This window comes from Bombus pascuorum, chromosome 3 (assembly GCF_905332965.1).
Source record: "Bombus pascuorum chromosome 3, iyBomPasc1.1, whole genome shotgun sequence".
Lineage (NCBI taxonomy): Eukaryota > Metazoa > Arthropoda > Insecta > Hymenoptera > Apidae > Bombus > Bombus pascuorum.
In genome coordinates, this window is record NC_083490.1 from 12,098,073 (window position 1) to 12,123,910 (window position 25,838).

The following is a 25,838-nucleotide window of genomic DNA, read 5'->3' on the forward strand; positions in this document are numbered from 1 at the left end:
TCGACTCGTCGAGAAGGCGGGCTCACGGACGATCGTCGGTCGACGGTTCAGTTCGAGGTCCCCATCGCCGTGCCGCGCGCGTCCCTGTATACCCCTTCGACAACAGCCTTTCCGTTTTGCCGCAACTTTCCCCCTCTGTGTATGTTCAAACAGAGACAGCGAATTCTCTCCCTCCCCATCACACTCTTCCCCTCGTGCAGGAAACCCGAATAGCGGAGCGCGCTACCGTGCCACCGGTCATATCTCGCTCTCTCTCTTTCTCTTTAACGCCCACGGGTGTGTAAAGCCGTATATACCGCGTATGTGCTGTCGCGTAGGGCGGGCACGTGGGTGAGGGGCACAAGGGGAAGTACATATATACACCATTTACATATATACATTTATATATATATATGTACAAGCTCACATCGTCACAAGCATTTCCCCTCTTCGTAGCCACGTCGGCGGTGGCCGACCACCGTCGGTATTGAAATATCCTGGCCCTGGAGAGCCAAGTAGCCGTGCAGCGATGCCGCTTCTCTTTATAACCACTACGCTCTGCACCAAGAGACCGATCTTCCTTTCCTTTCCTCTTCCCCACCCTTTCTCATCGCATGCACCTTTCCTCTTTCTTCGTCTCTTTGTCTGCGTCTTCCGTCCTCCCTCCATTCTCTCTTTACACCCTTCCCCCTTTGTTCTCCGTCTGACTGTAATGTTGGTAATCCGTCTCTCTTGCCTTCTGTGCCCTTGTTCGGTACGGTTTGTCGCGGGATGGGTGTTGCGTACCCTCTTTTACGACTTCGCTTTTCCCCTTCTCCCTTTTCGCCGTCCGATTCGAGTTTCGCCTCCCTTTGAAGCGCAATCAATTGTTGGACGAAGTGTTGTGCGCAACCCTATGACCGACGTACAAAAGCAAAAATGCCAGCGTGCGTCGCGCGCTCGGCTTTCTCGAGTCGCGCGCTATTGCGCAACCATGAAATACACAAAGCCGATGTAGATGGCGTGCCGCGGGTACGCAGCTTATGGCATGTCCCCTCCTTTTCCTTCTTTCCCCTGCATAAGCAATGCTCTCCTTTGTTCTTCGTCGTCGTTGTCGCTGCTGTAGTGCACGCTTTTAAAGTAACCTCCTTAATCTCCTTAACACTGCCATCAGGATTCTTTTTAAGTTTAAAGTAATCTTTCGTTATTTCAAATTTCTAAATGATTCAAACGCGACATGTTTAACTTCGTTACTTTGGTTTACACGACAATCTACATGTGACAAATCTGGGATGAGAGCTGATTTAATTTTAGAATCCGATACTGATTGTGTAATAACAGTATTACGAAATGACGAAACTTGTGTGTATGTCTTTTAACTGCGTTGGTATCTTAACAAGCACATTCTATGGTCCATCTAATTCGCACGTGTTTTGTTGATATATGCCTCGAAGCGTCGCCGTACCATCTTTATGGTTATGAGCGAAGATATATGACTGCAAAAGAAATAAAAGGAACAAGCAAGTACGTAGAAGTAGCATAGCGACCAAGAGATGGCGGCTAGCTAATTAAAGCTGCGCAAGAACGCGATAAGCAAAGGCAAACGCGCACGGAGTCGCAGCGCACGCGACTAAAGATACGGGAGAACGATGAGGCCACTGATTCGTGTTTCTCATTATGCGGGCCGTCCATCGCGGACACGGCAACGTCGAAAGCAGGGCGTGGCGCGTTCTTCGTGGATCTAATGGTACGTCAGGATCCGCTTCAAAATCTTCTATCAAATGTTGAAATCGTTTCTATGATGAGTCACTTTCGAAGATTAACAAAAACGTCACGCTTTTATTCTCTGTCCAACGAGTCGAGCCGGAAACCGTAAATAAAACCATGTGATCAAAATCTAGAGAAAAATAATCTAGCGTACAATATTTGTAATTTTGAGATACTAGAAAATAGAAAGTTACACTAACCTCTTAAGTGAGAAAATTGAGTGTATCTACTAAGTTAGATTAAGGAACATTGTCGCTAAAAGACAATTACGCTAAATTTATTAATTCAGTTTAAAATATACCTTATTATACTTATAATAATTTACCTCCCCTTATTCAATTCAGTGAATCATTGCTATATCATATTTATGATCTATACCATCCTTTCTGCTCGTAAATCATGTTTGAGGTTACGAAGAAATGGTGGATAGATTAGGGAACCGTTCACACGTATTTATGCAGGATAAAGGGAAACGTTTGGTTACATACCGTATGCTATTGCTGAAAACATCACATCGAAGATTATCGATCGTGAATATTAGAAAATCGATCGAAATCCGCCGGATTCTGCAACTGCGAAACAATAAGCTTGACAATGTTGCATGGAATTGTTGGTATTGTTTCACACGTAAGATCGAATAATATTCAATATTCACGACAATTCTTTTTTATTATTCCAATATCGTATAAGCTATCTGTCAAAAGCAATCACGCAGTGTTGCAAGCCGCTCTGTATTGCATATGGTATTGCAGGAATGCGAGAATCGATACATCTCGCGCATCGACCTTACATCCTTTGCTAGTTATCGATTAATAGCAGTGGGAAATCGAATATCGAGTAACGTACAGAAGCATCATACGATAGCCATCTTAACTTTTTCGATCTAGTATATCGTGTAGTTTCTAGATTACGACTAGTTGGGTTTAGTTAATCGATAGATAATTAATAGGTATTGATAAGTGATAAAGGGAAATGTAAAAAGTGACATTTTGCAGTGAATTACTTGTACATAAAGCTATAATAGAATATGCGTTCGAGTAGTTTTGACGTGCGCGCGCGTTCCCTCGAGAGAGACCAGGAGAACTGAGTTCGAGCAGTCGTCTCGTGGAAAAAGTGACCATTTAATAACTCAGGATCGAATTATGATATCAAGGTAACGTTTTCTACGTCACATTCTCTACCATTTGTCATGTTTATTTATATAAAGGTCATCTTCATCCGATAAGTAGTTTTTTAAATAATCGATGTTTTAGGTTAGCGTACTTGGAGACATTTTCAAGTCCATTTCGGAGATTGGGAACTCGTTTTCTATATTCTTCTTCTTCATTATCCGCCATTTTTGTTGCTATTATTCTCTTCTAAGACTCTATTGGTGGAAATCTAACACAGTTTTTAAACCTAACCAATTACGAAACGAGAAGCGAAACGAATTCGAATTATTAACTACTAGTAAATCTTAACGAATTATATCGTTTTGTACGAGTGCTATGTTTTCGTATATGTACTTGCATATCATTATGTGTAAATGTATTAATTATATGTAAATGAATTATCGGTTTTCCAAGACAGTATATGCATTTTATAATGCGCAGTAGATGCCTGTGTACGTAAAAGATTAATCGCGTGTCAGTCGCATATAATAGTGATGGCTCGATTACGTATGAAAGGAATATCCATACCTATATGTTTCGTTTTCGACCTTTCGAAAAATCGACTCTACTATTTTTTTCTGTCTTTTTTATTTATCTCAATTTTATTTTTATTTGGGTCGTTCGAAAGCGAGAACTCGATGAATCTTTCATACAATATGGCGTTTGATATGTATTGTTCGGAATCCATTCGTGTAACCGACACTATGGATTTGTAGATTTTTCAAGTTGCTCGTGTATTCTCGACCGATGTCATACTCTTTTACCGTCCCGTTGGATTAACCGGCAGAATTTGTAACGTGAATCTTAACAGTGAGTTGTAGACAAACTATGCGCTCTTCGAGTGCTTAATATCCATTCATGTCATGGAAGAAGCGTCACTTATACGTAGTAATTTTATTACTGTTCGCGCGTGAAGCAGACAATCCTTGTTTGACAATTAGCGTAGTTCCGAGATTTTCAACACATAATCCATGTATGTTGTTAATTTGGAATTTGGTTAGGAAGTTTTCTTATTCTTATTCGTATATAGTATACTTTTAAGCATGATTTAGAATTGTTTACTATTCGTTTTAGATATATAGGAATTATAAGTAACATATGACACTATTTAGTTTCGCTCCTTTATATCAGACGGAGCGAAATGTCTTTTGATATTCGATTTCAATTTCAATTGAGAAATTCATCAATTATGTTATAATTACTATCAATTAAATTATCAATATCAGTAGAGTACAATCCTTTTAGAACTAGATATTCTACTGTGTCTAATTTATTCATATTTAAGTTTCTACCAAGACGTTCTTACTCTTTTCTAGAAAAGATATGCTCTATTTTTCACATATGTCGCTTAATGTTCATACTAATTACTCAAATTACACATAAGTATTTAGTACTATAAGAAACATAGGTACTTCCAACTGTATTATACGCTTCAGCTGTTGCTTATTCATTCAAGACAATGGAGTGCGAGTAAGATTAAAGTGAATAACAAATTCGCTTTTTCTGCACTTGCTATTTAAGCGACTTTCACAATTACCTTCACATAACGCGTCAATTTATCAGCCCTTGCTTATCATCCTTGGCTACCTAAGTACCTGAGAAAGGTGCCAGCGATACAGTTTTTACCTCGTTTCTTATCACGATCAATTCATCATCTAGGCTTAACACTACCGCCATCAAGTTAACGCAGCTTTCTTCTATTTTTAGGCAGTGTTTTAATGGTCGGGTGGCGCTTACCATGGTCGGTGATTCGTCAAGCACGCATTCGCCTTGTAGACACCCGGTAGACGAGCAACTACCCACGTAAGTTCGATTATTAATTCAGCGGCGGGAGCGCGCGGCGCATAGGCTTGGCGCAATGTGCCGCTCTTTATACGGACCGACGCATAACGCGTTGTATTACCAGCGTGACAACGAGCTTACGAACATCCCTTAACACTTTCGAGGTGGATTTTTCTTGCAACAATGGTGACAAGCATTAGACCGCGGATGTTTATGCAAATTAATGGAACCTAAGCAGAGATTTGTTTTACACGATAAATATTACAATAGGTATATAATATATAGTAATAAATATTATAATACCGTACTTTGGATATTTTATACATTTTTTTATATTATGAGCATTCTGCACATTTTTTCCGCTCTAAATTTTCCATCGATTTATTTTCCTATAAATAAATGCACAAAAATGTACAGTCGAATCATGATACAATAGCATAGTTTGTAATAGGTTTAAATTTTTAAAGATTTAATAATCCAGAGTAAGTTATGGTCTCGAAAGGTCTTAAATAACATGTTCAAAACACTTTGGTTGCCGAGATAGTCTGCAATGAAAATTACAGAAGATTCAAAATTAATAGCAAATTAAAATAGTGTAGAATTTAAATAAAAGTATGTTATGGCATTGAAAAAACGATGAAATTGAATTATACGCAGGTACACCTAGAATCTATAACATGGAGATGGAAAAAGGTCTCGTGGGACGACACAGAGGCAAAGGACGTACTGCCTTCCATTGCTCAGTGTCACGCGCTGCTACATTGCTTTGTCTGTGTGTGCGACACCTTCGGCCAATATGCATGCTTAACTTTAGGATTGTGTTGAATCTGTCAAAAACAACCAATCAGATGCGCATTCCTTCTAAAGGACCTTTTTCCAACTCCGATTTGACTTCATTACCTATTATGTACTACTATATATGTAATAATTACATATATAATACACAAAAAGTACTAGCGTGCCTTTTTCGAAATCATTCAAAATCATGAAAGGAAAACTCATCACACGCATGATAAATGTAATATTTATACCTACATACAGTGCGGTAGTCTTGTTAAACTGATTCCGTGCTATTCAAGGCTCACAGTGCCTGCAAATCTTAGGATCGTAAAGGGAACGATATAAATTGGGTGACTTTGTTACTTGATCCTCCGTGCAGTTCAAGTGTTATCCAAGGGATTTCCGTGTACAGACTGAATGAAGATAGGTAGTATGGTCGTTGGAATATGTCGCTGGAAGAAATATAGCGAGCTGCTGAACTAGAACATTAAATAAATAGCATAATCTGAATCACACATGATATTGTACCTAGGTTTTTCGATGTAAACTACTAGATCTAAAGCAAAACAGTACTTAATGAAATTGCAACTGCGGTTTTAGATACTCATTTTCTTCCTCTTTGCTTAATTCGCTCGAGTATTCTCAAGCATTAACAACTTTAGCCTCTGATCGATTTTACAATCTCGCTATATTTCTTTCATGAGGCACACGAGCGACTATAGGATAATTTCTTGTGCTTCACATTTCTGATCAACTCGCAAAACTCGGTAAACATTCTTTTTCTCCTTAGCGCGATAGGCATTTTACTTTTACAGAATTGCCTTATACGTTATAGTTGCTTCGTATTTCTTATAATATTTATAAATATATGGATTGCATCTAATTAAGAAAACAAAGTAAGCAGAAATGTAACAAGTAGGAAACCGGATACACAGTATCTTTACATGGCCAATTACCGAGGAAAGGGAACGAATTGACTCAGACAGATACATTTTCAGATTCGTGCGAAATTTTGCCAATGCGGTAGCGATAGTTGAGTCCCCTCGCGATGTCAATAAAATTTTTAAACCTTTACAAGACACGCGATATATTCATAGAAGATACCTCTACAGGCGTTGGACAAATTTTCGTGAACTGCAATAGTTGTAATATTATACTAATCTTGTAATATCAGAATCTCGTTGTTGGTCTTAAGAAAGGTGAATGGGGATAGTAACGGCCAGTTAGCGAGGCATATGTATCCTATCGCGAATAGCCACGACACGACGTAACGAGCAACGTGAATATACCTACGTCGTGGTGTTGTTATCAGCGCCGTGTTATCGCGCGAACTCGTCTCACGGCGCTTAAGTGCGTTCTGTTGGCTCGCGAGTAGCGCCGCGACTCCCACGTGTACGTGTATGCGCGCGCGCGCGCGCTCGCTCGTAATCGCGCGAGTACCAGTGAAAAACCTCTCGACGCTCGAGAGCCTCCGCTGATTAGGTAACGGCGAACGAGTATCTTTTTTGCTTGGTCGTTCGCCTGGAAACGAACGATGTTCGAGTCTCGGTACGTTTGTTTCGATCGTCTGCGAAAATCCCTTCTTTCCATCTTTTCTAAAGTTTGTATGCGCACAGAATCGGCGTTTAGCTTTTGAAAATTATAATCCGGACACATCGAGGACCAATAAGGTAGTCTCTGATAATTGACAACTTCGGTATTTTGTTCCGCTGTAGCTGAATGATATTATAATACATTAAATGCATTATGTAAATTCTTCATAAATAATACATTTGTGGTAATGGTCCTTATATGCGAAAATAACGAGGATTATTATGATCACAATAACGATGAACTATATGAGATTTGGTTTGTTATGACCTTAGATCGATGAATTTTCTGGACAAGTTTCGCTCGGACAAAACGCGTTTGATAACTTTGTGGCTATATAATTACACGGTATTCCGTGTTTTCACGCTTTAGACGAGAAATTAGTGATACGAGCGTGATAGAAGTATTATTAATTTTGAGGAAAATTCGCACTGGATTTAGCCTGATTTCGATAGAAAATATTTTCTGATATAAAGAAGTTATTACCAGAGCGCGGATTTTTATGCATTTATGCAAGAACGTAGAAAGATAGATGATATTTGTTACGATATTTAGAATGAAAGATGCAACTCTGTGCAGATTTCGTTTTCCTAATTGTTTCCATAAATATACGAATTTATAGAAATATTCATAGTTCAACACCTGTTATCCGATTCGTATTGCGTTGAATTACCGATATATTGTAAGGTACCATTCGAACGCGATCCAGTGATATAGCGCGCATGAAATATTCCGAATCGAGCGGCTAAAAGGTTAAACGGGAAGCTATTTTTCTCTGATCGTTACAGTATCGTTTCATCTAATAACGCGAGGATGTAATAAAGATAAGCTGGCCACTCAGAAATTACGCAATACCGGCTATAATGGCGCATAAACTGCATATACAACTTCGTTCATCGTTATATAGCATCGATGTTAAAGATAGGTCAAAATTCTTCGCTCTAAGCTTTTCCATCCTTAAATAAATAAACAATAACCGAACGTAATCGCAAGTTCTTCGCTCTGTACTTAGCGTAAATTGAAAGTTAATTTTCCAACAAACTTTCATCTTACGATCGTTATTCTTTTCCTAAAGAGAAGAATTCTTAGAAGAAATCAAATTTACCTATTGATTTTCCCACTTTGCACGAATTTTTGTCCCTTTTAAATCCTTCATTACGATATGTTTCTTAGACCTATAATGGCACACCATCAAACGAGCGTCAAATATATCTGACTATCACAAGTATTCACTCGTTTCGGCATTTAAATCAACGCGTTTAATATTCACCAGAGACCAAACATTAAGAAATTTGTTATTTCTTTAAGAATACCAAGTTCGCAATATCTTTATTTGATCTTTGCAACATGCGACTCGTATCAATTTCATGATTAATTGTCTTAATCGTTACACCGTTCAACTATGTATTCTTGAGAAACGTTGTTAGTTTAAGAAGGAAACGATAATTCTTTAATCTTCATATCCTCTTACTAATATATATATATAGATAGATAGATGTACATATATCTATCGTTATTAATTTAAATATGTTCGTAATAGAGATGAATGAATTGTAATGACGCGTGGACTAAAGTCGATTCTCGTAATGAATGACTATACTGTATTTGCTATTCGACTGTAGTTGAATGTCACGGCATAGAAGATAATTACGTATATTCAAGTTCATCAAATATGATTAATAAGATGTAAGTTAAGAAATGGGTAAATTTGGAAAACGATATGTACGTATGAGGAGAACCACTAAAAATTATTATGAAATCTGCAGTAAATAGTTTACACTTTCAATGGATCTCATTTAAAAAATTCCATATCTATACCGTTTTTAATTTAGTTATCTTGATACTCGTTGTATTATGACGTTGTTTGGTTGTAGGTTTTCAGTAATGAACGTGGCACGGCAGGATTATCTTTTTAACGATATGATGCACGATCACGCTATAGCAGATTCTAGGCGGATGCGAAAATTCAATCAAGTTCTGACGCGATAAAAGTATAACAAATATTTGCAATATTTTCATCCAGTTTCTATGCGTCTACGTATCCGCTTGAATGCTAATAAACCGCGATTGCTATGTTCTCTGATATTTAGATTTTCTAGACTAATCACCGTATCCTCTACAAATATTCTTGCAAGCTTGTACTGCGTTTCTGAAATATCGCATATAGATAACATAACGAGCAATGACGTATATAGAGTGTAATTAGGAAAATGAAATATAAACGAGAATGCGGTTTTTTTACTGAAATAAATCATTCGTACTTATAACGTAGAACAAGTTTTCCTATTTTGCGTTTATAATTTATTTAAGAAAATCATTCGTAGTTGTAATACGGAACTAATTTCTATTTACATCTACGATTTACTTAGAAGAATCCTCTGTGGTTACTATTTATGCGCAACTAGCTTCTATTTAAGTGCGCCGTAATTTATTTAAACAAAAATAACGACGGATAAGCGTCGAGTTAAAATGTTGCATGCATGTAATATAAAGATCGAGATCAAATAATACAAAGACGGAGTCGTAGAGAGTCAGAATCGGGCACCGAGATCGCAACGACGACGTTTACGTTCGCCCGTCTGCATCGGTTGTAACCGCTTTTGTCACTATGCAAGCGCTACCAAATGGTTTCCGTTTGGCAACCAGCGCTCCGAGCGAAATTCAGCGGCGCGGCGTCGAAAACGGTCGTTGGCTCGCTGCTAGCGTCGCACGATAACGCGTGGGAAGACGCCGAGGACGTTCCTTTTTGTCGCGCGAGCAGCGGCGCGTGTTGGCCGACGATAAATAGAGACAATGTGCGCGACACGCGATAGATATCGTATCTCGATCGAAGCCTCGACACTCGTTCGATTATCAAGCGCGCTTTCTCCGACCAGATCGAGTAGCATTCTCCAAGATAAACTTTAGACTTTAGACATCAAACAATTTCTCGGATCGTTCTTCATCGACATACCTAAAACAAGTTGTCGATTCGTGTTACGTTCGTCTAAATTCCGCCTTGCTTTTTCCTCTTTTCTTAACATTTTATCGACCGGCTACTTTCCGCTAAACACCAAACGATCCGAAGTAGAACCAGATCGCGGAATTTTATGTAAATTCGTCTCAGTCAAACATCGTTTTCAATTGATTTTAGGAAACAAAAAGGATAACGTTTTAGGAAGATTTTTCCTATGGAATTGGAAGATAAAGTCATGTACTTAAATATGTACGTACTGATAATAATCGTGTACTTTGTGCAAGCTTCAGATACTCTCTATCATTAAAAAAGTACGTAGAGTTGGGTTGAAAATGACGACAGAACGCAGCAGGGATAATAAGAGAAAAAATTCCGCTGTTTCGTAATGCTCGTAAAACAGGGAAAATTTGATTATATCGATATTTATGGGAAGAATATGGGACTCGGCGATCGCGCTTCGATATATTCAGCGGGCGTGCCGCTAATTGGCACGATCATTATTCAATTACGAAATAGATTTTCGCACGCGACGGCGAACACCAGCTGATACTGTTTCCACGTGTTTTCCATCGATATCGTCCATTAATTCTATTCACGTACGATCGACAGATGATGTTGTAATTAGATAGACGACGAAACGTTACGGTTGGTCGCGATAGTCGAATTGGACGACCCACTTTGTATCCAATACGCTCCAGTATACTGCGTATACGTACGTAGTTGTTCACTCGATCAAACGATTTAATTTGATCAATGAAAGCCGTGATTTCGGTGATCTTCGTGACTGTAATTGGACCTGTTACTTTGAAAGATTATTATGTGTATGAAACACGATGCTTTTTGTGCGTAGGTATTAGATTATCCAGGAAGTTTCGAGTTACTTTGTACGTTTAACATTAGGCGTAGAAGTTAGTTGCACGGCTTTTCTAGATAAAGGCATCATTTATTTATCAATTTGGCTTTTCGATCAGTGCTAGTTTATTCAAACGATAGAAGATTGTTTTCGCGGCGAGTTTCTACTTAGTTTGAGCCGAGTTTCTTTTTTAAAATCTCCAAGACGTCAAAGGAAAGATCAAAATTATCCTTTGCGAATCCTCCGATACCATTTCCTGCAAGTTAATCTACCTTTAACAAAGAATCGTACCAAATCTTGTAATTTTTGTACCTGATCTGATATTACATATATTTGACGATCTTCTGCAGGAAATTATCTCTTGCGAAAGCTGCAATACTATTTTCTGCAAGTGAATTTAACTTTGAGAAAGAATCGTACAAAATCTCCTCGTAATTTTTGTACCTGATTTAATATTACATATATTTGACGATCTTCTGCAGGAAATTATCCTTTGCGATAGCTGCAATACCATTTCCTCCAAGTGAACTTAACTTTAAGAAAGAAATGTACAAAATCTCCTCATAATTTCTGTAGCTAATATGATACATATGTTTGATGATTTTCTGCGGGAAATTATCCTTTGCGATAGCTGCAATACCATTTTCTGCAAGTGAATTTAACTTCAACAAACAATTGTACAAAATCTCCTCATAATTTCTGTAGCTAATATGATACATATGTTTGATGATTTTCTGCGGGAAATTATCCTTCGCAGAATCTTCAATAGCATTTCGTACAGCTTAATCTAACTTTATAAAAGAATCGTACAAAATCTCCTCGTAATTTTTGTACCTGATTTAATATTACATATATTTGACGATCTTCTGCATGAAATTATCCTTTGCGAAAGCTGCAATACCATTTCCTGCAAGTGAATTTAACTTCAACAAACAATTGTACATAGTCACTTCATAATTTCTGTAGCTAATATGATACATATGTTCGACGATTTTCTGCGGGAAATTATCCTTCGCAGAATCTTCAATAGCATTTCGTATAGCTTAATCTAACTTCATAAAAGAATCGTACAAAATCTCCTTGTAATTTTTGTACCTGATTTAATATTACATATATTTGATGATGTTCTGCAGGAAATTATCCTTTGCGAAAGCTGCAATACTATTTTCTGCAAGAGAATTTAACTTTGAGAAACAAATGTACAAAATCTCCTCATAATTTCTGTAGCTAATATGATACATATGTTTGATGATTTTCTGCGGGAAATTATCCTTCGCAGAATCTTCAATAGCATTTCGTACAGCTTAATCTAACTTCATAAAAGAATCGTACAAAATCTCCTCGTAATTTTTGTACCTGATTTAATATTACATATATTTGACGATGTTCTGCAGGAAATTATCCTTTGCAATAGCTGCAATACCATTTCCTCCAAGTGAATTTAGCTTCGAAAAAGAATCGTACAAAATCTCCTCGTAATTTTTGTACCTGATTTAATATTACATATATTTGACGATCTTCTGCATGAAATTATCCTTTGCGAAAGTTCCAATACTATTTTCTGCAAGAGAATTTAACTTTGAGAAAGAAATGTACAAAATCTCCTCATAATTTCTGTAGCTAATATGATACATATGTTTGATGACTTTCTGCGGGAAATTATCCTTCGCAGAATCCTCAATGGCATTTCGTACAGCTTAATCTAACGATCTTCTGCAAGAAATTGTTCTTTGCGAAAGCTGCAATACCATTTCCTGCAAGTGAATTTAACTTTGAGAAAGAAATGTACAAAATCTAATAATTTCTGTAGCTAATATGATACATATGTTTGACGATTTTCTGCGGGAAATTATCCTTCGCAGAATCCTCAATGGCATTTCGTACAGCTTAATCTAACGATCTTCTGCAAGAAATTGTTCTTTGCGAAAGCTGCAATACCATTTCCTGCAAGTGAATTTAACTTCAACAAACAATTGTACACAATCGCTTCATAATTTTTATATTTAATCTATATACGTATATTCAACGATGTTCGACCGAAGGAATAACGAAAGTAGGTACATAAAAGATTCCACGGAAACGGACACGAAAGATGTTAGTCATGTGTATTTTATTTCGTTAGAAGGTTTCCCTGTTCGTTTCATAGGAACGTGGTCACCCTCGGTTTATTTTTAGTACACCCTATAGGAGTTAGAGGCGGCCAGCAACTTGTTACTCGATTTTGAGCCAGGTCTGCTGGGTCCTACCATTTTGTTAGCCTGGCAGGTTACGGGGCCTTCCCTCGAAACACGTCCCAGCACGAATGCGGTAGTTCGACCGAGGCTGCTTTCTCTATCGTCACGATATGCTCTAACCTCCACCCCCATTTTCTCTCTTTCTTCCTTTTTGCTTTTCTTTCTTCGGACATGTTGAAACGCGGTCTTGCCGCTTTCGCTTTGCGGATTAAAACTTGCGAGAAGCATATCGAAAGATCGCTTCATGCGCAGTTGTGAAAACGGTAGATCGAGCGATAATTTTGAACCGAAAGCAGGAAAGACGATCGGAATCAGTCGTGTTTCCTTGGCGAAGTCAACGTTTGACGGGTCATCAATTACGGTTACCTTCTGGATTTTTCTGGGAATTTCGAATTTTGGTAATTTTTCACGCGATTGCTCTTTCGGTTACGCGATAGACGAATTAACGTTGCGTTAGAATTTATTCTATTTCCTTGGGATACGTAAAAGTTGAGATAATGAAGTTGATAAATAAGTGTTTCAATTAAGGCGGTGTGCCACTTGTACGCGAGGAAAGGAGAGCAAACGTGGAAGAATTTCACCAAGCGTGGAACCTCGTGTGATTGACAAACCCCTGTACTTTCTATATCTTCGGGTTTCACGTATTCTAGTTAGCACGAAGCATGCCGGTCTTTATGGTCCGTTCTATTTTCGATTTCGAGCCGTAAACTCGCGTAAATCCGCCACACCCTCCTTTTGTTCCCGGACAGAATTCGCGTTGCGCCTTGATTTACATCCTCCTTAAATATAAACAGGCTCTTGTTAAACGTGGTTAATCGTCCAGCGACCGATCGAATCTCGTCAGATTTAACTTTCCATCGGACCAATCATATTCCTAAACGGTACTTGCTAATTGTAAGCAAATTGCCTAATGAAACGTTACAAGATGCTATCAAGACACGTTCATCTAAGAAACCACAGGGAAGAAAATGTAATAAAACCAAGTACATCTAAACGCAATATCCCGCAGTACGTAAATTAAGGATCATTACCAAAGCGATCACGCGTTACACATAAAACCGAACTAAGTATCTGTCTATGTACACGCTTTTGGCAGCTTCTGTATTTTATCGTTGATTTTACAAAATTCGATTGGCTCGTATTGTGCCGATAATCTTAAAATAACGCGTTGTATGCTTCGATTAGGACCTAGATAATGTCTAATGTAAATAACAGGCGACTGAAAGTTAGCATTCGCGTACACGATGACGTCAAGTTTGAAAAGTATCTTGAAATTGCCTAGAAATGCACCCGTCTAATCTCAAGTTTATCACCCTGAAACTTAATGCCATTGTTGCTGCTGTAAATACGTTTAATACTGTCGCTAATAATTGCAAAGACACGTGGAACGCGTAGGAACCGACGTTTCTTACGAGAATGGACATGAGAGCGGCTATTCAGAGGAACTGGAGAAATATCGATTTCCTGATGTCAAACTTTTCATCACGAATCTATAGCCTTTCAAATACATTTAACGCGCGATGTTATCAACGACGAAAAAGTTACACAGAATGCATCGGAATGGATGTTTTCCGCGAAATATCGATATCCCTTAGGAGAATGGACATCAAAGCGGCTTTCCAGAAAATCGCTGTAACTCCTGGAATTTTCAACGGATTTCGATGAAATTTAAAATATAAACCGGCGAAATGGTCTAGAGAATGCTGACGAAAGAATCGTCTCGATATCTTGCACCCAAGTCGAGATATAAATTAGAGGTTTTCGACGTGCGCGCGGATGAACGAAATCACGTACCGCGTCTGCGCAGGTTTCCTGCCTCTCTCGAGCCAAGTGGAACTTTCCACAGCACGAGACCCGACGACCTCGACGTCCGTATCGATATCTCGAGGTGAGATCATCGGTTTTGACCGTGTTTCGAGACCACCCGTTGTCCGCAAATTCGATCGGATTATTTTCCCGGGAACTCGATTGGTCGGGCCGATTGCCGATTGGCCCAACTGCACGATCCTCCTTTTTCTCCTCGATCGCGCTACTCTTTCGAATCTCCTTTTTCTCGCCTTTCCAACCTATCTCAATCTTTGAGAAGCGGATCTTTTAAAATGGATATACGTAGACACTGATTCTTTCGCATCGATGTTGTTCAAATAATTTGTTGCTCTGCTACTCTAGCAGTATACTAATTGGCTTATCGATGGTTTTGTACAGCTTTGTATCGAATAGGGCTGTTTCTAGGTTTGGTTTAGTAAATCAGCTCGATTTTTGGTAATTATTATCTGAAATATATATGTAACAGAGTGTTGTTGGTGTATTTATGCAAAAATGCGCATAATATAAAATTATGTAAAATATCCAAAGTACCTACACTTTGTAACGTTTAGCGTGTGAAGCAATTGTTTGGCCAGATTCTCATTAATTGCGTTCGCAAAAATCTGAATTTGCACAAAGATCTGCGGTCTAAGAGAGAAGTATTGGTTTAACGAGTCATCGGTTTGTACACTTTATGTAATTCTAACATATCGTTGATTCATCTTATGTAGAAAGTAACACGTGGCACTAGCTGTTCCCTTAAATGAATTGATTTAAATAACTTCTTATCGTAGTAAACGCTGTCCAATGCAATAAAGAATGCTATGGAGACGACACACGATTCTATAGATATTTTAACAATTCCATTAGTTAGCAGGTTGGAATCTTGTAATTTTCATTTAATCAAATATACAAGCTTTCTTGTATATTTCGTATACGTAGCAATTTATTTTCTCCTAACGAGGATCTTCAGTTGTACGTTCGCAGCTGGTGTTTCATTGTGCGATGTACCCGATGGAAGATAAGGTTGGAAAAACGATCGTTTAGAAAATGAGTGAAGCGAAAGACAGCTACGATCTTTTATTTCACCTGGAATGTTCAACGCGAAAGAGACGCGATTAAATGAAAATGAAAGAAGGATATTCGGCTATGCGTTCGTAGTCAGCATCTTCTGGTTGGATGCATCGAGTGAAAGATAAGATCGGAAAAACACGATCGTTTAAAAAATGAGTCAAAGGAAAGGCAGCTTCTATCTTTGCTTTCACCTGGAATATTTAGCGAAAGAAAGAAACTGGCGATCTAAATCGAGTATTCGCCAGTAACCGCATAGATGTTATACGTTCATCGTCGGTGTTTCACGGCGCAATGCTTCCAGTGGAAGATACATCAAGCCCCGATCTTCGTTGCCCCTCTCTCTTTCTTCCGTTTCGCGGATGCGTTTACGAGACCGCCGATGATTCCGTCGTGCTCGTTTCTTTGGCCGTGCCACGGTAGAACCTGTTTCCAACAAATTACCAGCACCGAATTCGCGCTTCCAAAAAACCCTTTCGTATTCTTCGTCTACCCATGGCTACCACCATATGTGTATACCGTTGGTATAGTAAGTAACCCACCGATTCGCTATATTTATTACAAGGCTCTGACTAACTTCGGACACTTAGGTTTTATTATTCGACACAGTAGAATCTCGTCGTTTATCAGCACTGTATCGTGTGATACGAAGCATTAACAAGGGCTATAGTAAATATATCGAGGTTAGAAACGAGCGAAGGAAGGAATATTTGAACCGTAGCGGAGAAAGTTGTACAATACAACGTATATACGGATATATAGAATTGTTTGCATCTTCTGCAATGATAGGTTAATAGGAAGCAGGTAAGAGTGGCCGGTGAACCTCTATGTTCTCCGACCTGTAAACCAAGGGTTTACTGTATTTTACGTTATAAAGCGATTTTTACGCCATAAATCCTACGCTATATGAGGTAACAGGTTTATAATAAGATAACCGCAAAATATAAAAGCGTTCAACGTTTGCAGACACCACGGTGGAGCTTCAATTAACCGCGGTCTTGATTATTCGGGCTCTTGGGTATTCAGATCCCGATTATCTGATGCAAAAATCGTACGCTATACCTTTCCTTTTTCAGTGATGTAGTTCGTCGTTCTCGGAGAACACTCGTGGTTGGTACAGTATCGTCTCGTTATCTTCAATATTTGTTTCCTTTCTGCGTTGAGTTCGAAAGGCGCGGAATAAGAAGAAGACAGCTATAAATTTCTCGGATGCCGATGAATCCCATTAATCTAAAGGTCTCGTTACACATGTTCGCATGTCCAAAGTTTACTCAAACATCTATAGTTTTCGGTACTGCGATCGGGTACAGGAATAAGTAGACAATGTAGTGGATATGAATGAAATGTAATTGAACTGTACGCCAGTGTTACATAGTTAAGTCTCGCTTATCGTACACGCACGTACAAATTAATATTTTTGTGCCAGCCGTATTTCACGAAACTTCGCTGTATATATACACAAACCTATACACGTTATCTCTAAATTACGCATTCAAATTTCCAAATTCTAGTCTACCCTTTGCAAAATTCCCTGAGGAACAATATCCTGTACACCTGTTCACCTGTTACTCCAACCTTCCTCTGTCTCTTCTTTCTCTGCCACCTCCTTGAGCAGCAGCTCCGTGCAAAGAGAAGAGGCATCGTTAGAAAATCAGAAGTTCAGACTGGAAGAAGGAGAAAAAGGGCACGTACGTAGGAAGAGAGTGAGAGGGTGAGAGAAAGGGTGAGAGAGAGAGAGGGTTAGAGAGTAACAGAGAGAGAGGAGACCCTACACCCACCCCGGACGATAATTCCCGTCACCATGGAAACACCCCCGAGGCGTCCCTGTGTCAGTCCACCCCCGCACCCCACAAACACCACTGACTGTCCCTCCCCGCGTCCGCTGCCTCTTCTACCACCCCAGCCCCCTCCTGAAGCCCCCCTTTCGCGAGTCCACCAGGAACTCGTATCGATCCGCAGACGAGTTCGAGGTCCTACGTATTCTACGGGGAGTGTTACTGACAACAGATCGTCTCTCTTTCTCTCTCTTTCTCATTCTCTGTGGCCGTGTTTCCTCGACGTTTGCAACCGAGCGTTCCACCTCGCGATCTCTCGCCGCGAGAGATCCACGCGATCCTCCTCTCGAAGACGAGAGCCAATGTATAGAACTACGAACAGAGCGTTACTTTGGTTCGATCGAACGCGACACAGGCTTATACGGCGGCGTGTATTTTTAGCGAAGGCACTGCTGTAACGCAAGGGTTACTAATTAGAGAACGAAGGAAGTTGTGCGCGTGTAGGTAGCTATATTATTCGGGACAGTAATTTGTTCTTTCTGCGTCATCGTATCGAGGTGCCTCTACCGAGGTTTTATTCGACAGTCGTGTTTTTTAAATTAGTCGAAGCATCGACGAGACTCTTAATTTTAATTTTGCTGCGATCGCGTATTACGTTCGATTATTTCTCGCATTATTTCGCGCGCGGTAATGCGATTATTTTGCCTGGAATTCTAATCGATGTGCCCCCCGTTAATTGTTAATTATCGATGCTATATGGCTTCTACTAACGTTTGCTCTTCTTTCCCTGCGTCTTATGTGATTTCTATTTTTCATTTTACTCTTGTAACTTCATTTAATTATCCGTGTTCTTCTATTTGGGGTAGGTCTCGAAGGCAAGTTTTTAGAATCGTCATACTCTTACAGAGAAGAGGTAATAATAAGTTAAAAATTCTTGCAAACCTATGTCATGGAATGACACTTGGAAAGACACTTGTGGAGATTCGAACCTGAGAACGATAGCGATGTCCTGAGTTTTATAAGTTCGTCGATTAGTTAAATTCGGGGGTGCGCTTGATTTAACCAATCGCGCCAACTAAATAAGCTAAGGGATTACGGTTTATTGCTCGTTAGTACGAATAGATAGACAAGATGAAGCAATAAAATAATATTGTAGTGTAATATTATTTGGATACAACGTTATTGCATATTCTAAACAGATAAAAAACACAAATATTGGCATATGTTTCTTTCTAAAAATGAAATTCTATATAGACGAGTTTAATAAATAGTTTTAATATTGATTTATGTTCTCAAGACAGTTCTATCTATATATAGAATCGTTATTTTCTAAAGGTAACCAGTAACTATTACCTACAAGGATTCGGTCTAAGGATTTCTGTCTCGGTTACGATTGCTATGTCAGCTTTTATATCGCTTCGAAGTCCGAAATAATTTTGGAGTTCCATTTATATTATTATGTCTCGCTATATAATAACATTAGTCTATCATGTAACTGTTATTGTTACGTATTATTCTCCTTTTTAATTGCCATCTTAAAATCGATCTTTAACAATACACCGGCCAGCTATGGAGAAGGGTACTGCAAGAAAATATAGAACGATTTACTATAAGAAATACAGTAAAAGATTTATCGCAAAAATTCCATTGCCCTTGTCTCTTTGTTTTACACGATAGAATCTCGTTCATAGTGTCTATTAATTTGAACAGAGTAAATAATATCTATATTCAAGGCGATACTAATTACTAATTATGCCAACAGATTGTGTATTAGGCGTAACGTTAAAGGGATGAAACAACTGAAATATTGTAAACGATTATCAAATAAAATGCCTATTAAAATTCTCCATTGGCTAGATTCTGAATCAAAATTCTCGACTGCGTTGCACTGTCATCGTCGATGGGATCTCCCTTGGATTTTCAGCCCCGCGTGGTTCCCGCCCTATCCGTTCCAGTCACGTAGAACAGCGGCTCGAAGGAATTCGTGGACGCGCGCTATATCCAACTATCGAACCTGCTACTCGAGAATCTGTGTATCGATGTCTCATAGCCGTGCTACAGGGAATTAGGTGTCCTCGAGAACCGACCGCGTTTCGACCGGTAGCTTAGCTCCGGATCACCCGCCGCGTAACAAGATCTAACCCCTACCTCTTAATCGCCCTCCTCCCCGCTGCAGTTTGCTTGGCTGTTGCCCCCTACTGATTACTTTCTTTCCGTTCCTCTTTCTATCTTTACTCCGCGTAGCGGCATTTTAATACGTACGCTCGTTTCTCCACGCTGCTCGTCCGGATATGGAGGTATCCTTCCTCGCTACCGGTTGCATTTTACACGTGGACTAATCGGTGCATAAGTATTTGCACAGTTCCAAATTGTCGCTGATACATGTAAAATATACGAGTAGAATGTCTACGAAAAGTATTAGCACGTGGTTGTATTCTTTGTAGCATTTGCATTTTAATTGATTAGATCCAGGTGTATTAAGTTGCGTATGATTTAGCAGTAGTTTACGATTAGAAAAATTTGATACCATAAAAACGAAGCGTATAATTTTGCTATGTGGCAATACGTTTTCTGGCTACTGTACTTTGAATAAACCTGTTTAATTTAATTCTCCACTCGGGTTTTATCTCAGGCAAGCGTGTAGCTACCTATGGTAAATATGGAGTAGTAGCAGTGGTAGATGTTGAATAATGATATTAACGATAAAAATAGTAAGAAAAACGATAGTTGATATTAATGGGTATAAGTAAAAGAGCAATAACCGAAGGTGGATGAAGATTGTTTGTGCGAAAACACCAAACCTAAGCGACTCTAAGCGTATTTGTTCGATATCTTAGAACGAGTGGAATATTTGTTTTCAACCACGTTCTAAAAGTTAGTACAAATTGTATGAAGCTTCAGCTATTTATTAGAGACAAGCTTGATCGATACAGGTGTCTATTCCCTGTGTTAGTTTCAATTTAGCGGAACCTTTGTGAAGCCAGTTGTGGCAAGAAGCAAAGAATCGACAGCAGAGAGACGTTCTTTCGTAATCTTGAGAATATGATACAAATATCAATCTTTCGATGGGATTGCATCAAGTGTCCATACTTATGCACAGTAGTGTACATACTAAAGTTAGGAAGATTATTAGCGGAGCGATGTAGGAGCAAGAGAAGCATTGCTCTTTATCGCTGACCGTCACACGTTGCTGTGTACCAGCGGTTGCTAGCCTTTTTCATCTCATGGTACATGTAGACCAATTAATAAAATTCTGCGGCTCATAAAAAGAAATATATCGTGTTTGCTTCAAGACGGTACATTCACATCGGACTGTTATTTTTATTTGACAATCCAAAGAAAGAAAAGAGGTTACTTTCCTTCACTGAATGGTCGAGTGTCGCATGTTTTAAGGATTTTCGCGGCACGACGGTTGATAATCACGTTTATGTAGTCTTACTTGTATATGTGACACTTGGTCAATCCTTGGCGCGTTTATCTTTATGATTCTGTTGGATTTGTCAAAAAATAACGAATCAGTTAAAATGTACACTCTATAAAATTTAAATCCATTAAAGTAGATACTATTTGTGAAAAAGGACCTATCTATACCGAGGGATAATAAAATTAAAGAATATCCTTTACGCGATTTTAGAAAGCCTACGTAAACATAAGAAAGGACACTAAAGTACTAAACATACTAAATAAAAATATAAATAAAAAACTATCCTGTGCAAAATCTCCCAAAACCTATAATTTGGCCTAAAAATCCACGAAACAGCCATTTGCCAGCTATCGACCTTCCAATCGAAAGATGTAAATAATACATTATCAAAAGTCTTCCAAAATCCACGACTTAATCTAAAAATCCATCGAATTCCGTCATTTGCGTATTATCAAATTTCAAAATTGCCTACTTCAAATCGAGAAACGTGGCCACAAGGATCTTCCCGTTCGTTAGATCCAGATCCCGGTCGCGTGTAACCGGCGTCGTCCGGTTTTCCAGCCGGTCGTATCGTTTCCAGTGTACCGAGAGTCGCTAGAAAGTTTAGGAAACGGAGTAGCATATATACTCGTCGGTGGATCGCGGCGCGGTGCGCGCGTCTGCTGTTTTACAAAAACAGGAAAAAGAACAAACCACACTCTACTACTCTGCCTCTCTTTCTCACCTCAGTCTTCCTCTTATCCTCTGTTTCTCTTTTTTTGTGAAGCGCTAAGCCATCCGCGGATACGCCGCCACTGTGCGCTGGTGCGCGCGTGCACGTGCAAGAGAACGCGCCGCTGTGCGCGAGCGTGTTATCCGTCTACGGCGAGAGAGCGCGAGACCTTCGGCTCTTTTGCCAGCCCTCGCGGCTCTCTCGCGTTACCTTCTCTCCTCCGTTTCACTTCCAGCCTCTACCAGTTTGTTCAGTACTCGTTCTATCTCTGTTGGTTACACGCACCGTCGCGAGCATATCGTAACGCGCGTCTCACTCTGGCGCGAGCGTCTCGATGTTCCCGTCTTCGTCGCACTCGCGCCACTCCGACCGTGATAAAGTATCCGCCTGTTCTTGTCGCGCGCACGCACCGTCTCGTAGCCCGTCTCTGTCGCTTTCACCGGGCGATCGACGTTCCGCCGCGGGATCCACGGCGCCGACGTGCAACAACGTGATTATTGCACGTATGCACGTAACGACGAGTCGAATTTAGGGTGGAAGGATAAGAGGATGTTTTGAAAAACAGCGAGAGATTGTATGTTCGTATGTATCGTCTTCCTTACGGCAACGTCGCTTATGCGAAATTCGCAAGTGAGTGTAAAACTCTTAGATAACTCGGAAGACGCTGAACCAACCTTAGTATACAATCGTTACGTCGTTAATCCTCTGATTGTTCTAACACTCGTCCTCTATAGGCTGGGAACGAGAAAAAGGATTTTTTTTCATTGTACGTTCATGGTTTTGACGTAAAAGGGACGATATATCCTCTGGGCAAAGAACACGTACGTCGGAATTATTAGCTTTGAGGAGAAGCATTTGTAACATGAGCGCCAGATAAGATCAGGTATTAGATTTGGATGTTAGAATCTCAGGCAAAAGATTGGCAACAAAGTGTAGGTGACTTGTATTCTGAGAACCATAAGCAGAAGGATATATTAGCGTATTCTCTTTTGTGCAGAATTTCAGTTTACCGGCGAATGTACCCGATGTTTGAAGTTAGAGAAGTTGTTTTGAGTTTGAAGGCTGAGTGGCTGGTCCTTAGGACGCAGCGGATTTTGTTCATCCGCGGGCTTTGTTTCGGGTGACTATCTTTTTGCCAAGGGGTTGGCTTGTAGTACGTAAGTAGAGAATATGTAAAGTGGAAGTTTGACGAGGTTGTGTAAAAGGAAATTGAAGTGCTCGAGCAAGATCGATGCACCGATATTAACTCGTTGCGATGGAATGGCTGAATATTTAACATTTTAAGGGTTTTCATTAGATGACTGGGCTCTCCAGATTGTAAGATTCTTAACGAAGCGAGCGAATTTTTCAGATTTTCTCCTCTGTCCTTTTATTTATAGTTTCGTTGAAAATAATAGCGAGTTGTCGGCTGAGTAAATTGCAACCCTTCTGAGGTTACACTTTTGCCCAGAAACAACAGAAATTCCACACGAATGGAATAATGACATTACGCAACAGATGACTGAAGATCATTGAACAGAATGACGAACATTTGGTTTAATCATATTACTGCAAGGTATTGGAATAAAAATTATATGACAGGCTTATCCGACAAGTAAATAATTGAAATAGCACGTACCAGATTCAGTACAATTCGACCATCTTCAAATAGCATCCTAATCGTTGAATACAATTACAATCTTTCTGTTAATTATTGCGGTAACTTGTTGGTTTATTTTAAACGCCCTTGTTTCTTCATGAAAATTTTTCACATTATTCACATTATTACTAACGTAGTCTGTAAAATTGGCGACTTTTGGTGACGATACGATATTGCGTATTTCGTCTTTGGTTCATAATTTTATGTTATTATTTAGTCAACAATTCGTAAGAAAAAGTATCTTCTACACAATGAATAGATGATGTTCTGGGCGACATTTTAAGGCAAAAATCATTAGATAATTATAGATCGAAGAGGCTTAAAATTTGTCATAGATGTTAGGTCAGATTTCAAGAAAATACAGTGTAGTTTTCATGCAATTATCATTATCATCGCTTGAGTTATTCGCCAGATATTCTGAACGTTGTTGTATTGCAACCAGAAAAATCGATGGTAATCTTGATCTACGTATAGAAACGTGACTATTGTTGGCTAGAATAAAACAAAGATGATGTGACGAGCAGTTTGTAGCAAGTTGAAAGTAATTATTGCGTGAATGCCGATCTACGATTCTAATAGACGATTTGGTATTTTATAATGAAACGAGCAAGACGCCGATCGTGTCGTATTTGACATAAATTCAATTCTCAGCTTTGAATCAACGTGTATCCACATACCTAAAGTCTACGTGTAGCAATTAAATTTCGAGAGATAAATAGGAATCGCTTCTAAATAATTCTAAATAAACCGACACTTGGTCGATGAATTAATTTTCCAATATAGGAACGCGATTTTATCCGTCTGTTTCTAGACGTTAAAGTAGAATTCTATTCTATTTAGAATATATTTTTAAGTATTAGAAGACGATTCTGCCTAAATTCATTTAATTCTTTAATGTTAAAACGCTAACGAATTTCATATTTCCATATACTGTTGACGCATGAATTTATTTTTACATCTCAGGATACAATTCTATCGAATTTATTGTTTAGAAAAATTGCAATTTGTTAAATATTTTTTCGTTCAATTATTTAGTGCGTATGCTCGATATTCCCCAACATTTTTCTTCGAGGTTTCGGTGTAACGTTTGGAGATTTCTATGCAATAGGTTATGCATGCGGCGTGCTAGATAAGTATGTAAATTTCGAGGTGATGCAATAGAACAAGGATTCTAGATTCTAGGAAGCTTGTCTGTACGCTGATATAACGCAAAACGTAGCTTTTATATGACGCACAGGCCCACCTTTATTATACTATTGCATAGTTGGGAAATGTTGGGCGGAGCTTCCACTTCCCTGATTACTATACCCATATTCTGTAGCTCTAATTTATAATTGGTAGTTTAGCCGAGTCGCAGAATGAAGGCAATGCAACCGTATCTCCTTCATTTACAAAGCATTTTTTCCCTTAGTTCTGTTTCAATTTCTCGAGGATTCTTTTTGTGCGTGAGATATCGTAATCGAAGTGTAATTCGAAGGTGAAGTTTTATTAGACGGTTCTTCTTTCGCGTTGCTCTATTGATCTGGAATTATGCGAGTTAGAGATAGGTTTGTTAGCGGTAATTGCGAAAATATATTCGATCGAGGTTTAAACGTGGAAAATTCCTAACTGCCAATAAAATGTGAAAAGGAAAAGGAAAATTGTCAGCAGAGAAGATATAAAACAATAGGTACATTTTAAATAGACACGAACGATAGTCCTTTATCGTCAGAAAAAGAAAGGATTAAATAAAAACAACTGCAAATGGATATTCAAAGCGAAAGCTAAAACGAAACGAAGAAATAGCGAGATTTCAAGCAGATAGGAAAAATAGTAATTTCAAATGTCAACGACGATCCTTCATTTTCAAGCGATCGTCCAAATGTACTACGTCCTCGTTTTCCACTCGCGTCTCGAATTTTTCCAGGGGACTATCGCCATATCGAATGTTTTTCACTGCTTTTGGCCAACCATTTTCCACTACTCCACTGTTCCTCCCTTTTTAGTCACCAGTTATTCTTGCAAAAAGAGGGGAAAATAAAAAACATCGTTTCCAATTTCGCCTCGATTCACAGTGCTTCATAAACGAAATTCAGTAGCGCAACCTTCAAAAAACATTTTTGTTATGTTTTTCAAGTATTCCTCTTTTTTCTCGCGATAAAATACATTTTAATAATTCTAACAATTAATAAAAAATTGTACGTTTGTGAGAAATTCTTATTGAACTCGTCGAAATTATCGAATATGCAGAAATGTACAGTGTGCATGTAAATACGTATACATGATTCATTATATATACGTATATATATAAATATAAAATAGTAAAATATCCAAAGTATAGTATATATATAAATATTAAAA

General features: G+C 38.8%; 1 protein-coding gene across 4 annotated transcripts in view; it reads left to right on the forward strand.

The window, feature by feature from the left end:
* LOC132905004 (uncharacterized) overlaps window positions 1-25,838 on the forward strand; it is a 173,346-nt gene that overhangs the window by 3,168 nt on the left and 144,340 nt on the right. For 2 of the 4 annotated variants that reach the window (XR_009657714.1, XM_060955894.1), the window contains exon 2: window positions 4,584-4,679. The exons of 1 other annotated variant lie outside the window; for it this stretch is intronic. Coding sequence is in view for 1 of the 3 variants with exons in the window: in XM_060955894.1 (XP_060811877.1) it covers window positions 4,584-4,679 (96 nt within the window). In the remaining 2 variants the exon portion in view is untranslated. Of the gene's footprint in view, window positions 1-2,200; window positions 2,879-4,583; window positions 4,680-25,838 lie in introns of those variants that run through there. One more of the 4 variants, XR_009657715.1, reaches the window with a different exon arrangement.